This window comes from Convolutriloba macropyga, chromosome 15 (genome assembly GCF_964194025.1).
Source record: "Convolutriloba macropyga chromosome 15, txConMacr16.3, whole genome shotgun sequence".
Classification (NCBI taxonomy): Eukaryota; Metazoa; Xenacoelomorpha; order Acoela; family Convolutidae; genus Convolutriloba; species Convolutriloba macropyga.
In genome coordinates this window covers 18,808,367-18,831,632 of record NC_134482.1, presented here as the reverse complement: position 1 = coordinate 18,831,632, position 23,266 = coordinate 18,808,367, and the positions used below count along the sequence as shown (strand labels likewise).

The 23,266-nt window shown below is 36.9% G+C and overlaps 1 protein-coding gene across 1 annotated transcript in view; it reads right to left on the bottom strand.

The window, feature by feature from the left end:
* The window catches only part of LOC142353892 (COP9 signalosome complex subunit 1-like), a 30,034-nt gene that overhangs the window by 1,095 nt on the left and 5,673 nt on the right, over positions 1 to 23,266 (bottom strand). The window contains exons 2-3 of the mRNA XM_075406122.1: positions 1,336 to 1,606; positions 213 to 468 (exon numbers count right to left, since the gene is read on the bottom strand). Of these exons, the coding sequence (XP_075262237.1) occupies positions 213 to 468; positions 1,336 to 1,606 (527 nt within the window). The remainder of the gene's footprint in view (positions 1 to 212; positions 469 to 1,335; positions 1,607 to 23,266) is intronic.

Here is a 23,266-nt window from a genome sequence, read left to right as displayed (position 1 = left end):
GTTAAGATCATATCGTGCTTAGCTTGATGAACAGTTTGTTTTCTAAATTGACTTCTTATGTCACACGGGCGTCAACTTGATGACCTTTATAGCTCTTTTGACGTCCATGCTGTGTAGTGTTTTGCAGTTTTAAATTATAGTTACAGCAGAACTAATTTAACTCTCAAACGACATCTTAATTTCGTTAAAATGAAATGAATTTAAAGGCAAACCTCTTAAATGCCAACTCTGACACTCCAGTAGCACATCTGAGCCAGGCATTTTTATTGTGCACTTTTTTAGGAAGTGTCTCTTGCGTGGACTGTTCTTGGGTCTGTTCTGCCTTTAACACATAACTCTGCACATGAAACCAATTCTTCAGCATTATGTTTACTCCGATCACATTGAAACACATGTCAAGAATGTGTTTGCTCGAAGTGCAGTAGTCACGTGTTCTCGTGAAACACTTGAGAGCAGCCTGCACATCACCTGAGAGGCAAAAATCACAATTAAATCATCAATTATTCAACAGTAAATGTTTAAAAATCAAACTAAAATACTTGCTTTATCACTATAATGGCGCTAGTTGATAACCTCCTTCTCTAAATTATTTCTGTCACATCACTCTTCATCTGTTCTTTCAACTTTTTCCCCTTTCGTTTGTTGACGAATACTCGGGACTCTAAGATTGATGCTCTATTTCGGTGTCCCGCTTTTTCACCCCTATTCATTTAACTAACCCCCTATCAATTAACCCCCATTTACTCACCCCTGTATCATTTAACCCCTCTATCCTTTAACCCCGATTTTAATCTTTCTCATTAAAAATTAGCAATATAATCATTTGGTCATGCCTCGCGGGCCATTGCCCTGACTCCGCGGCCCGTGGGACTTGATATGAAACTATCACAACCGAACGTGGGATTAATTTATCCTCTTAATTGACAAAACATGCCTTTAATGTCGACTGCTAATTGGGGGGATGAAATGATAGATGGGCGAAATGATAGAGGGGTTAAATGGTAGGGCGTTAAATGAATAGGGGTGAAAAGAAGTAGAACCCTCTATTTCTGCTGTTGATTGCAACCAAAATTTATTTTTTTTAAAAAAAAGGGGGGGTTTGATTGGTTGAATGGTGCCTATGTTTGTCGGATTTTATGAAGAAGAAAACTTCCTTATCTTTTCCGTTTGTACCCCCACCTCACCCCAGAATCAAAGCAATCCTATTACCACATGTTTTTTATGAAGTCAGATGTTTCTATCTAAAAACGGGGGGACATCTTTTAATTTACCCGAGTCTTTAACTGCAAGGCAAGTAGTTCAAAATAGATTACTTCATTTTCAGATCTGCATTACCTGTGTTAAGAAAGTGCTTTCCCATGTCATTGTGACCTCTGCGAATACTCTCCTTAATAGAGTTCGACTTGTAACTCCGCAAATCAGCGTCCAATTTTTCATATCTTGAGTTGGATGTCCGGAGGCAAGTGTCTACCCAGACTTTGTCAAATTGTGGGTTGGGTCGTTCAGAGTTTTCAACTGAGGAGCCATTTTGATTCCCATTGGCAGTGGAAGCAGTTTCATTCAGGAGCAAATGGAGCTTTTTGTACATCTCAACATTGTTGGTACTCTAAACAGTGAACTACCAATTAAAATGCGATTTGTAAAACACATTGAACACGAAACTCAGCTGCTGGTACAAATAAATTACCTCATTCGAATGCATTTTAGTAAAAAAAAGTTTTTGGAAACAAGTTATTCCGAGCAGACAAAATCTTAATGGTGAAAATGAGTACATCAGAGACAGTAATAATTAGTTAAATCTATTAGAAAACTTTTAGTATATTACTAGAATTACAAATAAATTATTTGACTAGTATATTTTTTCATTTGCAGTGCAGAGGTCGTAAAAAATCCGGGACCATTCGCTACATCTAATTTGTGAACAAGAGAGCAGGTTACCGATAACTTCAATTTTTTCTACTAATAAATGAGTGATTGTAGCATACAAACTAGTAAAAAGATTCCTGGCGTCTTCAGTAAACATTTCTTATTGCAACTGAAACCAGATCCGTACACAATTTTGTATCTGAAACTATTTTACTCATTAATATTAGCCTAATTGTTGTGATAAACTAATTAAATAGTTTCAGAGATGAAAATGCAGACATTGATGCTAGCACAAAGACCGACACTAATGATACCTTTGGTCTGGAACACTCGATTGCCCGACCAGTTCTCCGTTATCAAGGCCAAACTCCGCCTACATCAGTTAAACCACTTGATAAGAAAAGAGCCTTGAAATCCTATTTTAGAAGACGAAAATGAGCCGATGCAAAGGATAGAGGATGCCATACAAAAAATATTGCCAAAAATTTACCAACTACATGATTGAAGAATCCATCGCAGCTGTGAAGGATGAAGTGCAGGATGTATTTACGGCAGATTCATGTTTCCAAGAAAGGCTTTGCAATCTCAAAACATCGACGCTGAGGAACTAGAAACTTATAACCGGCGCGACAACAACCGAATCACACGAATTCCAGAGAACAGTGAGCAGAAGTTCGCGGATTGCACATTGAAAACCAATGTAGATATTTGGAAAGCTATGAAAAACATTTAATATTGAAGGTTTATCTATTTCCCAGCGTCAGCCATCGAGGGATCCGGCTGGAAGCCCAATCATTGCAAGATTTTGTCGACATAATGCAAACATGAGCATGATGAGGTAGAAAAAAACTGGCAGAAACATCCTTGAGACATTGAAGCGCCAATGTGAAATATTGATTAACAAAGATCAGCAAAAGAAACCAGAAACTAACAAAGCATTCATAATCTTGAAACTTTAAAAAAATCTCCAGTTAATGCACTGCGCAATTTTAGTACCCTTTATAAACAGCATTTGAATGTGCGATCGCTGAAGAAAAACAATTAAGTTTGTAGCACTAGTATACAGCCTTTAGCCCCCACCGTCTATAATTTGCTTAAGTGAAACTTGGCTAAAAAATAATTAAAGAATATAATCATTTTCCTCTAAAGCTCGTGACTCTAGGACATGTAGTGCTATCAAAATAAATAGAGATGTCAATTTGATTGAAGAAACAGAAATTTCAGAAAAAAAATTATTCTATCTTCACTGTCCTGACTTCTATCTTCACTTTCCTGCTATAATCCTCCAAGCTCTAAAAAGATGGCATTCCTGGAGGATTCTGATGTGTCATGAAAAGATACCAAGTTCAAAACCAACAGCAGTCTGGAGATTTTAAGACATGTTGGTTAAAATTTATCTCACGAAGCAGTATATAAACATCATCGAATCAAATGAATTTGACATGTTGGTCGAAAAAAACAACCAGAGTAATTGATGAATGTTCCACCTGCCTTGCTCACTTTTTATCAAAAAAATACAAACTTTTTATCAAAAAAATATACAAAAGTTTAGCAGGAGTACCTGAAAATCAGAATTTAACCGATCCGTTCCGAATCTTCATTTCCTGTGGCATTAATATACGAGCAATTGTATTTTTCGAGATATTGGTTTTCTACAACCTGAACTACTGTTAACACAGAATTTTCTAGTTGACAATAATCACAAAAATGATTCATTTGCTTATTTCCATAAAGTTGTCTCTGAGGTAACATACCAGTTCTCTCCATTGGCAAAGTGCAGAAATAAGAGCTAAATGGTATTCCAATAGGCGAAAAAGTTTGTGCTCCAAACGTAATAAATTGCACAGACAATCGAAGATGGACCCTAATGTTGACAATATGAAAAAAAATGCAAAAAGCTGCGGGAAAATTTTGCCAAAGAGGTGGAGACCTCAAAAAATCAATATTAAAAGAGGTTTCGATCTCGTATTGGAGACTCAAGGCAAATATTTAAGTCATTAAATGATTTAAAAGGTCAATCCGTTAAAGACCATACTCTGCCAGCTTTCTCACAATACGTAACGTGCTCTGATTTACCGTCACCTTTGACAATTGTTGAAATACTGATCGATTTTTTTAGCTCTGTAAGTGAAAAACCTTAAAGTATCTCTCCCTAATGTCCTTCATTTTCCTGAGAGTTTTTCATTTTTCATGTTTTTCTTCCCCGTGAATGAACCAGAAGTTCAGGAAATATTCAATGACTCGGATAATAAGTTCTCATCTGGAGACAGTCATCTAAGCAATATATTATTGAAATTTATTGCCCCTGAGCTTATATCGCGTCTCACAAGATTAATGAATATGGGTTTAAAAAAAGGTTTTCTCCCAAGTGAATTACAACGGGCAAAGACAATACCCATCCGCAAACCTGGCTCCAAATTGGATGACTCATTGGCCGAGCTGGCAGAGAGACCAAGACATCAAAAAATTAACTCTTCTAATTTTTTGTTTTAAAAAGCATTTGCTTTCCTCGATCATGAAATACAAAGAAAACTGTTGCTAGAGTATCCGTGTAAAGGCGATTTAATGGATTGAGAAGTTTCTTATCAAATAGAGCGCAGAGCAGAGTTGCATGGTAACACGTGAGCTTTGTGGGGTTAGGTTTAGCCTAATTGTTGTGATAAATTTATTAAAAAGTTTCAGATCTGCTTTGATTATCAGGGTAGCCGTGGATGCCCTTGATTGATGATTAAAAGTGCACAAACTGCAAGCTGTTATTGTTCTATATCTGGAAGCAAGCAATTCTTTATCTGCAAGCTGTTATTGTTCTATATCTGAAAGCAATTAACAGTGCTCCTTTCACACTCCACAGATACCTTCAGGTTTCACCGGAGTTTCGGAGTAATCTCCATTCATCACCATCTCATCTAAACTCCACAGATACCTTCAGGTTTCACCAGAGTTTTAGATGAGATATCACATCTTTAGAAGAGCTCAAACGAAAGTTTTTATGATATCTGACTCGCAAGTTAAAGACCTGTTCACTGGAAATTTCTCAGTTTTGTCGCTTCCCGGAGGTCAGGTCAAGCACTCATACGACTATCTCCCGAGCACTGAGCGGTGCGAAACATTCATTATTTTCATCGGTGGGAACAACGCTTTCGATAACAATATCCCGTCGGCCACACCAGCAACTCTGATTGCCAAACAACAAGAAACTGGGCGATTTCACTGCCGAACGCTATAAAAAAGTTTATATCCTGGGAATTCCTCAGAGAGGGACTCACTGTTAGAGAGCGGACGAAATCAATAAGATCCTTACCAAGTTAGCCAAAGAGTCGAAGTGGAAGTTCCTCAGTCTATCTAAGTACATTCAATTTCGTCACCTGAAGAACCATCACCACAAGGAAAAGGCCCTCGTTCATCTGACCTCAGAAGGAGTGAATAACATTAAAAACCTCATCAAAGAAAAGCTCCTTTTTAAAAAATACAGCAAAGAACTCAACAACCTTGGTCCGGAAAGAACATTCGAGTGCGATCGTGATAGTGGTTGTCTGTGTGGACTCTACGATGGAAACTGACGCCCTCTCGACCGACTGCACGCCACCAACTGACGAGGCGAGTCAGAACACTTGTTCTCTCTTTATCACTGAGCAATGCGTTCTTTGCTCGAGTAAAATTACGGAAAACTCAATGGAGTGCCATGTATGCTCGAAAAAAGTTCATTCATCCTGTGCCTACCCCTCACTAGATGTAACTCTTGTCAAAACAGGCACCCTTCTGTGGTGCTGTAACGATTGCTCATCCGATAAGAAATCCGAAAAAGAATTTTTGAAGAATGAACTTACGAAAATTGAAGAAATGTTAAGTCAAGTAAACCAGGAAGTAATGAAGTTTCGCTCGCGTGTCGAATCTTCCGACTCAGCGCCTACAGCGGCCACGGCATCTCATCTAACTTTTGCTGAGATCCTGAAGTCAAAGAGGTTTGACTCACGATCTCGTGAGCCCTCTCAATCCAGCATGATGTCTGATTCCTCTCAGAAGTCAAAGAAACGGAAAACTTTCCATTCAACGAATGAAGCGGCCGATCCAAAAGCAGCTCCAACGAAACAGAGAACAGTGAAGCCAGCCCCTATCATTGCAGTCGGAGATGGATCTGCAAACTCAAATTTCAAGGCTATCCCCCCTCGCAAACCCAATCTGTCCAGGAGGCATGTGTACATAGGTATGGCTCAACGAGAAACAACCGACGACGATATCAAACAATACTGTACCGGAATTGGTGTAGAATTGCTACATATCAGAGAAGTCTCAAAACAAGAATCACCATATAAATCTTTCCATGCGGTTTTTCAAGAAAAAGATATTGAAGAAATTGAAAAAGCTGAAAATTGGCCTCAAGGGATTCTCATTGGAAGGTTCAGACTGAACGAAAGAGCCTGGCAGTGGCTCAAAAATCTTCCCAGAAGCTGACTACTCCCTGAGCGGCTCAAGGACTCAATGAAAATTGGCCTCTTGAATTCGCGATCAGTGAGAAACAAGTGCTCGAAAATCAGTTCACTTATAATGCTATCCAATCCAGATGTTTTTATTTTATGTGAAACGTGGCAACGTTCGGACGAGGAATTTCTTCTTGAGCAGTGCTACGAACATTCAGACAACTACTCTCATTACTCACATGCCAGGGTCTCACGAGAAGGGGGCGGCCTCTGTTTCATATATAAAGTGAATTTTCACGCCAAAATAATTGATTTTGCTCTAACAGACACGTTTGAGATGTTAGCCATTGAATTGAAGCTCCACTCCAAGCCCTATCTCTTCCTAGTTGTTTACCATATACCTGGTACCTCATCCCTGAAGTTCTACGATGAATTCTCTGAAAAAGTTGTCCCCTTGGCGTTGGATTACGATGAAGTCATCTGCCTAGGCGATTTCAATCTCCATTTTAATACCCAAAATAAATATGCAAATTTGATCTTGGAACTATTTAGCACATTAGAGTTGTCAGCACGTGTTCACGAACCCACGCATAAACATGGTAACACTTTGGATCAAGTCTTTTTGCCCACACACTACGAAAATTGTCCAATGATTGTTCAGCAACTGGATTTCAGTGATCATTTTTTGATTGAGTTTGGCATGCCGGTTTCTGATAAACCAAAACACAGAAATCGCCCTTTCACATATCGCAATTTAAAATGAGTGCCTTGGAAAAATGTTGCCGAGGAAATTGAAATATCATCAGCAATCACGCTTAGAACTTCAGACGACCCGAATACTTTATGTAAATGGTTCCTAGACATCATTCGTAGTTACGTTGATTTCTATGCACCACCGATTCAACGAAAAGGTTTTCACAAGAAATGCCCATTTTTCGACGACGATCTCATAGCATCAAAAAAGAACAAAGGGAAAAAAGAGCGCGAATTCCGAAAACAACGGACAAAAGCAGCTCAGAGTGACCTCAGCAAGGCTATAGAGTACCAAAATCTCTACTATAGAAAAAAGAAATTATTCTTTGACAAAAATCTTTGTGATATTTCAAAAGCTCCAGACAGAAAAAAGTTCCAGATCTTGAATTCACTCCTAGGGAAAGGCTGTGAGTTAAAGCCCCCGAGTTTTACGAACGCAAGCGCCCTAGCTGAAAGATTTGTAATCTTTTTCCGGAAAAAAGTCTGCAAAATCACCTCGAAATTTTCCAAGTTTACTGTACACTGCAATAAAATCTCGCCTCGGTTTGCAAAATTTGCAGCTGTCAGTGAGGAAAGCTTACAAAGGGCCCTAGCGAAAACATCAGCATCGAATAGCTACCACGACGTAATTCCATCTACAGTGTTTAAAGATTTCTCAGCATCTTTTATGCCTACAATAATCTTACTTTTCAATACGTCATTTGAACAAGGAGTTTTTCCAGATGATTTCAAGATTGCGATAGTGATTCCCAAGCTGAAAAATGAAAGTCTTGATCCTGAAATTCTATCAAATTATAGACCTATTAGTAACCTAATCTTTTTATCCAAAGTCCTTGAATGTCTTGCATTTGAGCAAATTATAAGTTATTTTAATGTGAACTCACCCCTAGATGATCAGCAATCCGCCTACCGTGAAACTTTCTCCACAGAAACTGCCTTATTGCATACTTTCATGAACACACGAAAGATGCTTGATAAACATTCGTTTGTTTTTACAGTGGCTCTCGACTTGCAGGCGGCTTTTGATACACTGAACCACAAAGTTCTCTTACATATTTGTGAAGATCGTTTTGGCATAAGGTATACAGCCAAAAAGTGGCTTCAGTCTTATCTCTTGGGAAGAACACAACTTGTTTTAGTCAACGATTCAGTCTCAAAACCTGCACTTCTCGATTCTGGTTTACCTCAGGGTTCCATTCTTGGGCCTATGCTTTTCAGTGTCTATCTTACACCGTTGGGTGACCTACTCAAAGAAATTAAAGTAAATTATCAACTATATGCTGATGACACCATCCTCTACTTTGAATGCTCTTCAAAACATCTTCAATGCAAATTCCGTTGAACTTACCATTCAAAAAGTTTTATACTGGTTTGCGAATGCTGGCCTACAGGTTAACGAAAGTAAAACAGAAGCCATTCTCATTTCAAGCGTAAAGAATGCGCCAAGTATCAGCTCCATAAAAGTCAGAAACGTTGAAGTAAAGCTATCTAACTCCCTGAAATGCCTTGGCGTTACAATTGAAAAACACCTTGACATGGAGAAGCAAGTAAAAACTGTTGCCAAAAACTGCTTTCACTACCTCCGAATACTCCACTCTCTTCGAAATTTTGTTGATTTTGAAACACGCATACTGCTGGTTAGATGCTTAATCATGAGTCGCCTAGATTACTGCAATTCGATCCTTAACGGACTTGGCATGAAAAAATTGTCCATTCTCCAAAAGGTCCAAAATCGGGCATGTAGATTTGATTACCTCCGTCTATCTACCAAGTTCCTCAGTCTATCTAAGTACATTCAATTTCGTCACCTGAAGAACCATCACCACAAGGAAAAGGCCCTCGTTCATCTGACCTCAGAAGGAGTGAATAACATTAAAAACCTCATCAAAGAAAAGCTCCTTTTTAAAAAATACAGCAAAGAACTCAACAACCTTGGTCCGGAAAGAACATTCGAGTGCGATCGTGATAGTGGTTGTCTGTGTGGACTCTACGATGGAAACTGACGCCCTCTCGACCGACTGCACGCCACCAACTGACGAGGCGAGTCAGAACACTTGTTCTCTCTTTATCACTGAGCAATGCGTTCTTTGCTCGAGTAAAATTACGGAAAACTCAATGGAGTGCCATGTATGCTCGAAAAAAGTTCATTCATCCTGTGCCTACCCCTCACTAGATGTAACTCTTGTCAAAACAGGCACCCTTCTGTGGTGCTGTAACGATTGCTCATCCGATAAGAAATCCGAAAAAGAATTTTTGAAGAATGAACTTACGAAAATTGAAGAAATGTTAAGTCAAGTAAACCAGGAAGTAATGAAAAAAGTTTTATACTGGTTTGCGAATGCTGGCCTACAGGTTAACGAAAGTAAAACAGAAGCCATTCTCATTTCAAGCGTAAAGAATGCGCCAAGTATCAGCTCCATAAAAGTCAGAAACGTTGAAGTAAAGCTATCTAACTCCCTGAAATGCCTTGGCGTTACAATTGAAAAACACCTTGACATGGAGAAGCAAGTAAAAACTGTTGCCAAAAACTGCTTTCACTACCTCCGAATACTCCACTCTCTTCGAAATTTTGTTGATTTTGAAACACGCATACTGCTGGTTAGATGCTTAATCATGAGTCGCCTAGATTACTGCAATTCGATCCTTAACGGACTTGGCATGAAAAAATTGTCCATTCTCCAAAAGGTCCAAAATCGGGCATGTAGATTTGATTACCGGCTACATCCTTGGTGCTCTATATCAATTCACCTTCATGACCATCACTGGCTGCCGATTTATATGAGAATTCGTTTTAAAATACTTCTGCTTGTCTACAAAAGCCTTTTTCACAAAGATCTGATTCCAGACTATTTAGACGTGTTTGAAAAACGAGCAAAAACTTCCTGAAATGGAGTGGTATTGGTTGTACTCAAAAGGTCTTCAAAACTTGGACGAGATGCTTTTGATTACCAAGGTGCTGTCTTGTGGAACAAACTCCCCAAGTGGATCAGAGAACAGAATGGAGTTGATCAGTTCAAATCAGCTTTAAAAACATTTCTTTTCCGTGAACATTTTTACTCCTAATACGAAACAGTACACTTCTGAGTCTGAAGAAAGAAGTGTATAAACAAACGATGATGATGATGATGATGATGATGATGATGATGATGATGATGATGATGATGATGATGATGATGATGATGATGAATCTACGTCATTGTGTAACAAAAGGCATTCATTCTCAATTATAACTCTAATAGCAAATCTATCAAACTGTCTTGATTTACGACTGTTTCTCTTCCTCAACGCTGCTTCGCATACTGCAAATGCAAACGGAACACCACTTCAGGAAGAAGCTTTGGTTTGACTCTTTCCAAAAACGAAATGTGCTCAATGTCTTCGAATTACATCTTTGCGAACTACTTAAGTTTGTTTTCGTTCGTTTAATCCACATCTTTTTACATAAAACTGGACGATTGGAACTGATGTGTTTAGGAGTTTTAGTATCTGTTGAGTAATATTTGCTGGTTTTGTATAAAAGTTTCAACCTACATTAAAAAAATCTCAAATGTTTTAAACTCTAGCCAGCGCAATGACTTGAAATTATTTGGAACCAAAATGTTAACACCCCTCCCCGCTCGGCGCGAGTTTGTTGTGTAGTTGTTTTTGTATGAAATGGGAGCCTATCATTAATCCTTACCGCGAAATTCTGTTTTTAAGTAAAAAAAGGAAGAACGAAGACTCTTTCGCTCTTTTTTTTCGTTCTTCCTAGAAACAAATTCTTTCATTTCTTAAAACTAGAATTCCGCGGTTAAGAATAGTAAAAAACACGATTTACAAAAAAGAACTACTTAAATAAACTCAAACTCAGCGTGTTGGGCGTTTTGACATTCTGGGTCCAAATAATTCCGAGTCATTGCGCAGGCTAGAGTTCCCAACATTTAAAAGTTTTTTGAATGCAGGTTGCAACTTTTATACAAAACAAACACATAACTCAACAAATAATAAAACTCCCAACCACATCAGTCAAAATCGTTCACTTTTAAAAAATGGGCATCGAAATGAAATTTGTGTCTGCCTAAGCTAGAGCTCGCTCATAAACATTGCCCATCATACCAAAATTGACCTCAAGTACCAACCACGTGGAACATTTGTAATCGCAAAACCAGCCAAAAAAATTCAGCAGTGAAATTTAGCATTTTCTGATTGGCGGACAGTTAATCAACAAACAAACTGTGACGAGATGTTCTCAGAGATTAATAGATCTTCTGTGGTGTACTTGATAAGCAACAATTAACATAAAACAATACTGCATCTTTAAACAAGGAAACGAAAACTTGGATAAGGAACTAAATTATACAACTGACAGTAAAAACCAACCATTTGACGAAATCAAAATCAACCAAAACAATTAATGCTGAATTCAAATAAAACTTAACGATAGGAACTGATGTGGTTGGTAGTTTTAGTATTTGTTGAGTGGTATTTGCTGGTTCTGTATAAAACATACAAAAAACTTAAATGATTGAAACTCTAGCCTGCGCAATCACTCGAAATCATTTGCAACCAAAATGTCAACATCCCTCCACGTTGAGCTCGAGTTTACTTGTGAAGTTTTTTTGTATGAAATGGGTGTTTATTATTCCTTACCGCGAAATTCTGTTTTTAAATAGAGAAAGAAAAAACAAATTTACTTCAAGGGAGAACAAAAGATAGATAAATACACAGCAACAAAAATCAAGCTTTCATTCTTCCTAGCATTAACTTTTCATTCTTTTTCTTCACTTAAGAACAGCATTTCGCGGTAAGGATTAGCAATAAGCAACATTTACAAAAAAACTACACAAATAAATTCGATCTCAACATTTTGGTACCAAACGATTTCAGGTCAATGATTTTTGTAGGGGTGGATTTTCGAATTTTACAGAAACATCAATTTTCAATAACTGCAAACTTCCATATCACTGGATCCTTGAATTTCGTTTCAAGTCTTTTCCACTTTTTTGAACAATGCAAAAATAACCTTCCTGTTGATCTCTTTTTAAGGCACTTTATTATGTTTGACGCTTTATAGAAGTGATGAGATCCACGATGAAGTGCTGCACGTTGCACCGTGATTTGTTGTGATAATGATGATTTGTTGTGAAAGCCTAATTGTTGTGAAAAACTTATTAAATAGATTTGTAATGCTTGCGACCTTTTGTGGAAGGCCTCCCGTTGGAGGATTTTAGAGAAAAGGTCCTGAATGTCAGAGAGGAAGAAGTCCAGATATCACGTCACCAGAACATCATCGACGAAGTACTTCCTTCTTGCACTCTCAGGCACGCTACCTGGACGCAGGCAACCTCAATATTGTCTCCCTACCAGGTGCCTGTCAGACACGCCTACGACTACGTCCCCCCAGCTGGTCTGTTTGACATCATAATTCATTTCATTGGAGGTGATGACCTTTACAATTTCACTGAACTCTCCCTTACTTCTGCCAGAAAAGCAGCAGACGATATTGTTGAGCTCGCAAACTTCCTTTGCAACCGAGCACCCTCTGTCTTCGTGCTGGGAGTGCCAGAACGTGACGAAAACAAAACAAGAACGAAAGCCGTCAACGACCTCTTACAGTACGTAGCTGAACGCAAACCCAAAAAGCCCTGTAAAGTAGAGTGGAACTACAGGTCCGTCAAACAATACTTAACAGGTGCACGGTACTTCAGCAAAAAGGACCTCATTCACTTAAACGAAGACGGTCTAAACAATCTGCGCAATCTCATCAAGGAGAAGGTGTTATACAAGAAGTACAGCAAAGGACTGTCGGTGTATCTGCAGTACCTGGTAAAGTAAGTTACTCTTAGTCTTTTTGTTCTTCCAGATTAGGCTACCTTGAGGTTCCGCTGGAAGAGGTTAAGATTGAGGTCTCTTACATTCCCCCCTCACAGTGCTGATCGCAAAAGGCTACCTTGAGGTTCCCCGTTGTCAGTAATTGGATTATTAGCCCAATTGTTGTGATAAACTTATTAAAATAGAGAATGAACATGGAATTTGATGATCTTGAAGAATGCTTTAAGTTGACGTTGACTCTATTGCGGACGAAGTTGAAAAACTAGATGATGACGATGATGTGGGTTCGACGATGAAAGATCTTATGCGAAAAATGATGCGAATGATAATAAAGCAGGACAGTGAACTGAGGAGGCTTAAACAGAGTCAAGGACACATGAAAGATATGATGAACATCAACTTAAATGCAATACACAAACGGGATGAGCGAATTGTTGAACTTGAAAAGTACTCGAGAAAACTGTGCCTAAGTTTCTACAAAGTCGAATGCAAAGGCGACGCACTATCAAGCATTATGTTTCTCTTCAAACAGATTTTGCAACTAAATTTCAACCCCACCAGCCTAGCAGCGTGTCACCCATTAAACCAAAGCCCGAACGCCCCTATAATCGTGAAGTTTATATATCACCAGGACCGTGATTTAATATGGCGAAGAAGAACCTGGCTCAAGGGCATGAGCAATTCATTAGGACGACCCGTACAAATTGAAGAATATCTAGCTCCGCGGGACCGGGAAGTAGAACTGAAGCAAAACAAATGGGCCTTCTAACTTTTACTAGGAAACAAGATGTCTATGCCTACAACCAGAATCTGCCCAATGCTGATGCTGCTCAAGTTAAATCAACTAATGAACTCCGTGATTTTGTTGCCCCGGGTCTTTCTAAGAAGTCTACACCACCCAAACCGGTATTTGAAATTGGTAAATGTATCAATACGCCCATGCAAATGCCTAATTTGACCCGAAAACCCATGAGCACTGTTACTCAAAGTGTGAAACGAAAAAGAATGCAGCTATCCCCATCAATGGAGAAAGATGAAACGCCTTATGACCATCCCAACTTGGTAAATGATATTGTGAAAAATCTTGTTCCCGCGCTAGTGCTGGCTTTGAAGGAAGTTACCAAGGAAAAAGTTACTGATAATGTTGATACTGAGTCAGGAAAAAATGCAACTGATAAAAATACTAAGTTTTGGAATGCCAAAAAAGGAACTTAATCAAGTAACTATTATGCATATCAATGTACGTTCCATAAAAAAGAACCTGGACAATTTGGAAGCACTTATACCTGGTCTTGAGTCTCCTCCTTCTGTTTTATGTCTAAGCAAAACTTGGTTAACAGAAAATGATGATCCGAAATGTCACTTAGTTCATGGCTATAATCAATTAATAGCTAAAACCCGTATCTCTAAAGGTGGTGATGTAATGATTCAAGTGAAAAATGATTACACCTTGATGAAAGAAATAAGTACTAATTTGGATGAAGCACTAATGGCTGATGTATGTAAGGGTGATAACATGTTTAGAGTACTAGTTATATATAATCCGCCTAGGAACAACAAAACCGAATTCATTGAGAAAATGGATATATCAATGGAAAACTTTTCATCAACAAAAGTTCCATTTATAATGTGTGGTGATTTGAACCTCGATATTTTCAAAGAAAATCAACTAGTAAAAAATTACAAAAACACAATAGTTTCAACTGGATTTGATTTATTTGAACCCGCCCCAATCAGAGTTACAAGTTCATCCAAAACTTGCATAGATCATATAGTCCACCAAAATATGACATCACCCGAAGGCCTTGTACTTGATCATCAAAGTTTCTCAGATCATTATCCAGTCTTAATTAAATGGCGAAAATGTTGCGATGTTAGTCCAACATTCAAATACCGTGATACGTCTTTCCTAAAAAATGTAAGAGAGATATGTCGATATAAATCGGAATTGAAAAATTTTATGCATGCCTATAAGACAACAATACTGAATGCGGTTAATGCTGATGCAGCTTTTAATCAATTTCAAAAGTTTTTCCTTCAGATAACCGATGAATTCGCTCCTTTCAGAACGTTCAATAATGAGTCATATAAGAATCCAAAATGGGTGTCCAATGAGATTAAAAATCTAAGAACATATAAAAACAAGGCTCATCGTAAATGGAAAAGCACAAGAAACATCAGTCATTTAAATAACTTCGAGAGATTACGTACCAAGTTTGAAAATTCAGTCAAAATTGCCAAAACAGATTTTTACGGGAATCGTTTCGAATCTTGCATAGGAGACTCAAGACAAACATATAAATTACTTAAGGATCTTTCCGGTAGAAATCAAGTGAGTAAAAATGTACCATTTCTCAAATCAAGTACTAGTTTAAACGTGACAAATGATGAGATTGCTAACTCTTTTAATGACTATTTTGCAGATATTAGTAAGAAGATTGCCTCGAAAATACCAGATGCACCATTGAGATCAATCACGTGTAATAATAAATCCATGTTCTTATATAAAACTTCCGATGAGGAAATCCTAAGCATCATGAATGAACTTGATAGTAAATCATAATCTGGTCTAGATAATTTGAGTAACATCTTGATAAAGATCAGTTCGGATATTATCGCTCCATTTCTCTGTGAACTAATTAACATGTTATTTAGGGAAGGTGTGTTTCCAAAGATTCTCGCTGAAGCTAAAGTTATTCCACTTCATAAAGAGGGTGATAAAACTGATGAAAACAATTATCGACCTATATCTTTGTTGAGTATCTGGAGCAAAATTTTTGAGCGAGTTATGTACAACAGAGTATACCATTTTTTGAAAAGCATTTGCTATTCTCATGCAAACAATTTGGCTTTCGACTTAAACAAAGTACAATTGATGCCCTCGTAGAATTTATTGAAAAAATTAGAAATTGCAATGATCTGCCAGTTTTAAGTTTCTTCCTTGACCTCAAAAAGGCATTCGATACAATAGATCATCAAATTTTGCTCTGGAAATTAGAAAGATATGGTATTCGTGGCAATTGTTTGAAGTGGTTTCAATCATACCTCGCAAACAGATAACAAAAGGTTGAAATAAATGGTCATTTATCGAATTGGAGAAAAGTGAACTGTGGAGTTCCACAGGGATCAATACTTGGACCTTTGTTGTTCAAAATATATATTCATGACTTACCTGAGTGTAGCAAACATACTGATATAATTCTTTTTGCCGATGACACAAATATATCCTCAATAGGATGTAATAGGACTCAAATAGAATCAGATCTGAAAGAGATAAGTTGTTGGCTTGAATCAAACAAGTTATCTCTTAACATAGAAAAAACTGTACAAATGAATATAAACATGAGTGCTTCCTTTCCATCATTTACTATAAATAATTGTCCAGTTTCTCTTAAACAAGTATGTAAGTATCTTGGTTTAAGATTAGATTCCAAACTATCTTTTCTTGCTCATATAGATTATGTGAAAAAGAGACTAGGAAAACAGTGTGGGATTATTTCGAAGATTAGACATTATGTACCGCGGAAATTACTTATAAGATATTATAAAAGTAACATAAATGCAATAGTTCAATATGGTGTATTAGTTTACGGTTGCTCAAATGCGTCAAGTTCGAAAAAAATATATCTACTTCAGAAAAAAAATATTAAATTTATTTATTTTCGTAGGCGCTCTGATCATTCTGAAGATATATTTGTCAAGCATAAGATTCTAACCGGGTATGAACTGCATATTTATGAGCTGCTCAAGTTTGTTCTTCGTTCTATTCATGGCTTACATTCAGAAAATTTTTTGAATAAAATGTTTTGTTTTAATAAGAAAAAATTCACCAGAAATGACTCCCTGAATGTCCTTCATGAACCGATTTGTAAGAAAAAAATTGAAAGACTATCAGTAAAGTACCGTGCTAAAAAGCTGTTCAACTGCCTCGCCAAACAAAACCTTTTAGATAATGTTGAAAACCAAAATTCAAAAAAGTTGAGTAATTTTTATCATAAATTGAAAGATTTCTATATTCTCAATAATGACGAATTGGTCAAATATATTTTTTCCTTATAGGTACCCAAAAAATCCATAACCTTGCCTGCATGCTACAGGAGTACCCAAAAATAGTTGGCTTTCTGGTGAAAAAGAATGACCCCTCTAGGACCAATATTTCAGGAGATATGGCTATCATTTAAAAAAAATTGCGATTCTGTTGCAAATTGAAAAATTCTGAACTTTCAAAAAAAAATTCTTGTAACCTCAATTAAGGCTCGTCTACAACCGTAGCTGTTAATAGTCATCCATGGTTAAGCTCTTGGTTGATTTTCCATTAAAAGAACAGAAAACTCATGAAAAAAAATTCGAAAAAAATTTTAATTTCTCATTTTTTATTCTATTTTACTATTGAGCAACTATTACACAAGTAAGTTCAACTACGAAGGGCAGGATTTTGAGGACACATAGTCCCGTTGTCTGTCCCCTCCGAGTCTCTTTATAAATAAATTATATTTAATAGATTTATATTTTGTACTCGTGAGAAATAAATTCTTTCTTTCTTTATTTTTTTTTGGAAACTTCTGTTTTATTTTTCATCGAGCCAAGAAATTTAGGTTGTCAAAGAGGTTGGGGTTGAAAGGCATAGTTATCACCAAACATACCACTGAAAAGATTCCTAATCTGCTTTTTTGGAGGCGATATATGTCAGTGGCGACATATGGAACAAGGCACTCAAAAATGACGTTAGCATGGATAGGAAGGTGATCGCAGATTTTTTTGGTTAATTTGGTAATCTTTAACTAACGAGTCGATGAAGGAGTGAGTTATTAGTTCCGTATTGTAAAAAAAAACAACCAATTGAGTTTGAGAACAATTGTGTAGTTAAAGTCAAACTCATGGATGGTATTTTCATAATCATTAGCTGACATTCAAATCTGCCCTCGCAAAATTCATAGCACCTGTAATTATAACAGATGAAATATTTGTTGCTTTCAGTTGTTCACGATCCAAAAGAACCGTAAGCATCTTGTTCTCTGTCCAACGATAGAAACTTAAGTCGTGTTATAGGAGAAACCAATCAAGATAGAACCGTTTTTTAGAAGTAGGAAACCTGGCGTCACATTTTTTAATTGAGCAGTTCGCGTTTCAGAGCATTTCTACTGCATTGAGCACCCCTCCATGTTTGCTTTTCATGACTGCAGAATTTCGATAATTTCTCTAGTCTTGATAGGCAAGGAAAAAGAGATAATGTCAATTCTTTGTCGGCAGAGCAATCGCAAATATTGTACGGCATCTCAGATTTAACAACGTTAGAACCTTAATTGTAACTTGAATTAGTAAATTGACGATCCCGTGTTGTCCGATAAACCAGCTGCTGTTTTCCCGTATTTAACTCCAAAATTTCTGATACAAAAAAGTTGGGGTTTAAAAACAGTTTCAATCAGCTGCCGACGTAATAGGGCATCGTTTGTTGACATAGCAACGTTCAAGATTAAAACTCTGAACTTAAAATTAACTGGTTTTCCGGTTTATAGTCAAGTTTGATACGCTTCTTTGAAAGTGAGTATTTCTAAAGGAATTTTCCAAGTTGATGACCATTGTATATGGTGTTGTTTTGGATCGATCTACTTTGCCAAGCATTAATACCCTGGTTAGTTTAACTTCCTGTATTTCATGATAATCGATGACCATATTTATGTGTTCCAATCTTGTATTGGTACTACCCTCTGAAAGCTCTCGAACACAGGGGATTCTTTTACCCATGGTTCCGTTTGACTTGACCGTAGTTTTAACGGCTTCAGCGTAGCAAGCTTGTTTTTGTACAGATACATTTTGTTCATCGTCACTGTGTGCTCTGAGGCTTTTGATTTCAGCTTGGACGGTTGCAATATTATTTGGTGCATTTTCTAAATTAAATGCAAACTGACTTATTCTATCCAGTGGATCACTCAACGGCTCCCATGACAATATTTTTTTATTTTTCAGTCGTATTACATGATACGCTCGTAATTTGTTTGTCGGTGGCAGCGTTACTTTGCAGTACTGCTTTTTTCGTTTTGTGACATTTCGGAATGTTGCGGCGCAATTTAATAGACAAGAAGCTTATTTATCCTATTCCTAGATATCTTGAAGGACCCCGCGGAATAAGATAAGCTGATTAATTTTTTCACCTACTCCTATTGATACTGAAAGACTGTGAGGAAATAAAAAAAATACCTCAAATTTAATTGCTAGAGAAACAATCACCGACTACCGGGACTTGGCCCAGACGAATACAACTTTCTAACGCTAGTGTTGCCTTTTTGTTGGTTGCTTCGCTGTGCTTTTCATTTAAATTTTTTTCTTTTAAAATTGTTGCAAAATTTTCTATTTGTTGAGGGCTTTCGTCTAATACGAAACTCTCTTCGCGTGTTTCCGAATAATGTGGAACTTCCACTCGACTTCTTACTCATAGTGCAGGATTTTGTACAGATCTTGAGCCTGGGAATTGGCCAGAAGTAAGCAGGCCTTAGCAGGCGAGCTCTTGAAGATGTGATAACTCATTTACATTCAGCGTATTGTATTCAAAACCCTCCCAAGAAAAGTTTTCCACACAAGATGAATCAATGAAAGGCTGTTTAATAAGTTTATCAAAAAATGATTCTAAATAAAATAAACTTAAAACATAGCCGGTAGATTGCCAGAAAATAGCCACCTTACACGCGCTTGATGCGGATCAGGATTGAAACAGAAAAAGAGATAAATTGACCGAATTTAGTTTTTTTGGAAACCGTGTTCTAATTTGGCGTGGAGTTTCAGTTCGCTTCGAAAAATATGACTAGATTAGACATTATGTACCGCGGAAATTACTTATAAGATATTATAAAAGTAACATAAATGCAATAGTTCAATATGGTGTATTAGTTTACGGTCGCTCAAATGCGTCAAGTTTGAAAAAAATATATCTACTTCAGAAAAAAAATATTAAATTTATTTATTTTCGTAGGCGCTCTGATCATTCTGAAGATATATTTGTCAAGCATAAGATTCTAACCGGGTATGAACTGCATATTTATGAGCTGCTCAAGTTTGTTCTTCGTTCTATTCATGGCTTACATTCAGAAAATTTTTTGAATAAAATGTTTTATTTTTAATAAGAAAAAATTCGCCAGAAATGACTCCCTGAATGTCCTTCATGAACCGATTTGTAAGAAAAAAATTGAAAGACTATCAGTAAAGTACCGTGCTAGAAAGCTGTTCAACTGCCTCGCCAAACAAAACCTATTCGATAATGCTGAAAACCAAAATTCAAAAGAGTTGAGTAATTTTTATCATAAATTGAAAGATTTCTATATTCTCCATAATGACGAATTGGTCATATAATTTTTCCTTATAGGTACCCAAAAAATCCATACCCCTTGCCTGCATGCTACAGGAGTACCCAAAAATAGTTGGCTTTCTGGTGAAAAAGAATGACCCCTCTAGGACCAATATTTCAGGAGATATGGCTATCATTTAAAAAAAATTTGCGATTCTGTTGCAAATTGAAAAATTCTGAACTTTCAAAAAAAAATTCTTGTAAACTCAATTAAGGCTCGTCTACAACCGTAGCTGTTAATAGTCGTCTATGGTTAAGCTCTTGGTTGATTTTCCATTAAAAGAACAGAAAACTCATGAAAAAAAATTCGAAAAAAATTTAAATTTCTCATTTTTTTTCTCTTTTACTATTGAGCAACTATTACACAAGTAAGTTCAACTACGAATGGCAGGATTTTGAGGACACATAGTCCGGTTGTCTGTCCCCTCCGAGTCTCTTCATAAATAAATTATATTTAATAGATTTATATTTTGTACTCGTGAGAAATAATTTCTTTCTTTCTTTCTTTATTTTTGGAAACTTCTGTTTTATTTTTCATCGAGCCAAGAAATTTAGGTTGTCAAAGAGGTTGGGGTTGAAAGGCATAGTTATCACCAAACATACCACTGAAAAGCTTCCTAATCTGCTTTTTTGGAGGCGATATATGTCAGTGGCAACATATGGAACAAGGCACTCAAAAATGACGTTAGCATGAGGGAAGGTGATCGGATTTTTTCAGTTAATTTGGTAATCTTCAACTAACGAGTCGATGAAGGAGTGAGTTATTAGTTCCGTATTGTAAAAAAAACAACCAATTGAGTGTGAGAACAATTGTGTAGTTAAAGTCAAACTCATGGATGGTATTTTCATAATCATTAGCTGACATTCAAATCTGACCTCGCAAAATTCATAGCACCTGTAATTATAACAGATGAAATATTTGTTGCTTTCAGTTGTTCACGATCCAAAAGAACCGTAAGCATCTTGCTCTCTGTCCAACGATAAAAACTTCAGTCGTGTTATAGGAGAAACCAATCAAGATAGAGCCGTTTATTCGTCTTTAGAAGCAGGAAAACTGGCGTCACATTTTTTAAATGAGCAGTTCGCGTTTCAGAGCATTTCTACTGCATTGAGCACCCCTCCATGTTTGCTTTTCATGACTGCAGAATTTCGATAATTTCTCTAGTCTTGATAGGCAAGGAAAAAGAGTGACAATGAAGATTTTGGGAGTGAGTCACGTTTCTGCGATTCAAATAATGTCAATTCTTTGTCGGCAGAGCAATCGCAAATATTGTACGGCATCTCAGATTTAACAACGTTAGAACCTTAATTGTAACTTCAATTAGTAAATTGACGATCCCGTGTCGTCCGATAAACCAGCTGTTGTTTTCCCGTATTTAACTCCAAAATTTCTGATACAAAAAAGTTGGGGTTTAAAAACAGTTTCAATCAGCTGCCGACGTAATAGGGCATCGTTTGTTGACATAGCAACGTTCAAGATTAAAACTCTGAACTAAAAATTAATTGGTTTTCCGGTTTATAGTCAAGTTTGATACGCTTCTTTGAAAGTGAGTATTTCTAAAGGAATTTTCCAAGTTGATGACAATTATATATGGTGTTGTTTTGGATCGATCTACTTTGCCAAGCATTAATACCCTGGTTAGTTTAACTTCCTGTATTTCATGATAATCGATGACCATATTTATGTGTTCCAATCTTGTATTGGTACTACCCTCTGAAAGCTCTCGAACACAGGGGATTCTTTTACCCATGGTTCCGTTTGACTTGACCGTACTTTTAACGGCTTCAGCGTAGCAAGCTTGTTTTTGTACAGATACATTTTGTTCATCGTCACTGTGTGCTCTGAGGCTTTTGATTTCAGCTTGGACGGTTGCAATATTATTTGGTGCATTTTCTAAATTAAATGCAAACTGACTTATTCTATCCAGTGGATCACTCAACGGCTCCCATGACAATATTTTTTTATTTTTCAGTCGTATTACATGATACGCTCGTAATTTGTTTGTCGGTGGCAGCGTTACTTTGCAGTACTGCTTTTTTCGTTTTGTGACATTTCGGAATGTTGCGGCGCAATTTAATAGACAAGAAGCTTATTTATCCTATTCCTAGATATCTTGAAGGACCCCGCGGAATAAGATAAGCTGATTAATTTTTTCACCTACTCCTATTGATACTGAAAGACTGTGAGGAAATAAAAAAAATACCTCAAATTTAATTGCTAGAGAAACAATCACCGACTACCGGGACTTGGCCCAGACGAATACAACTTTCTAACGCTAGTGTTGCCTTTTTGTTGGTTGCTTCGCTGTGCTTTTCATTTAAATTTTTTTCTTTTAAAATTGTTGCAAAATTTTCTATTTGTTGAGGGCTTTCGTCTAATACGAAACTCTCTTCGCGTGTTTCCGAATAATGTGGAACTTCCACTCGACTTCTTACTCATAGTGCAGGATTTTGTACAGATCTTGAGCCTGGGAATTGGCCAGAAGTAAGCAGGCCTTAGCAGGCGAGCTCTTGAAGATGTGATAACTCATTTACATTCAGCGTATTGTATTCAAAACCCTCCCAAGAAAAGTTTTCCACACAAGATGAATCAATGAAAGGCTGTTTAATAAGTTTATCAAAAAATGATTCTAAATAAAATAAACTTAAAACATAGCCGGTAGATTGCCAGAAAATAGCCACCTTACACGCGCTTGATGCGGATCAGGATTGAAACAGAAAAAGAGATAAATTGACCGAATTTAGTTTTTTTGGAAACCGTGTTCTAATTTGGCGTGGAGTTTCAGTTCGCTTCGAAAAATATGACTAGATTAGACATTATGTACCGCGGAAATTACTTATAAGATATTATAAAAGTAACATAAATGCAGTAGTTCAATATGGTGTATTAGTTTACGGTCGCTCAAATGCGTCAAGTTTGAAAATATATCTACTTCAGAAAAAAAATATTAAATTTATTTATTTTCGTAGGCGCTCTGATCATTCTGAAGATATATTTGTCAAGCATAAGATTCTAACCGGGTATGAACTGCATATTTATGAGCTGCTCAAGTTTGTTCTTCGTTCTATTCATGGCTTA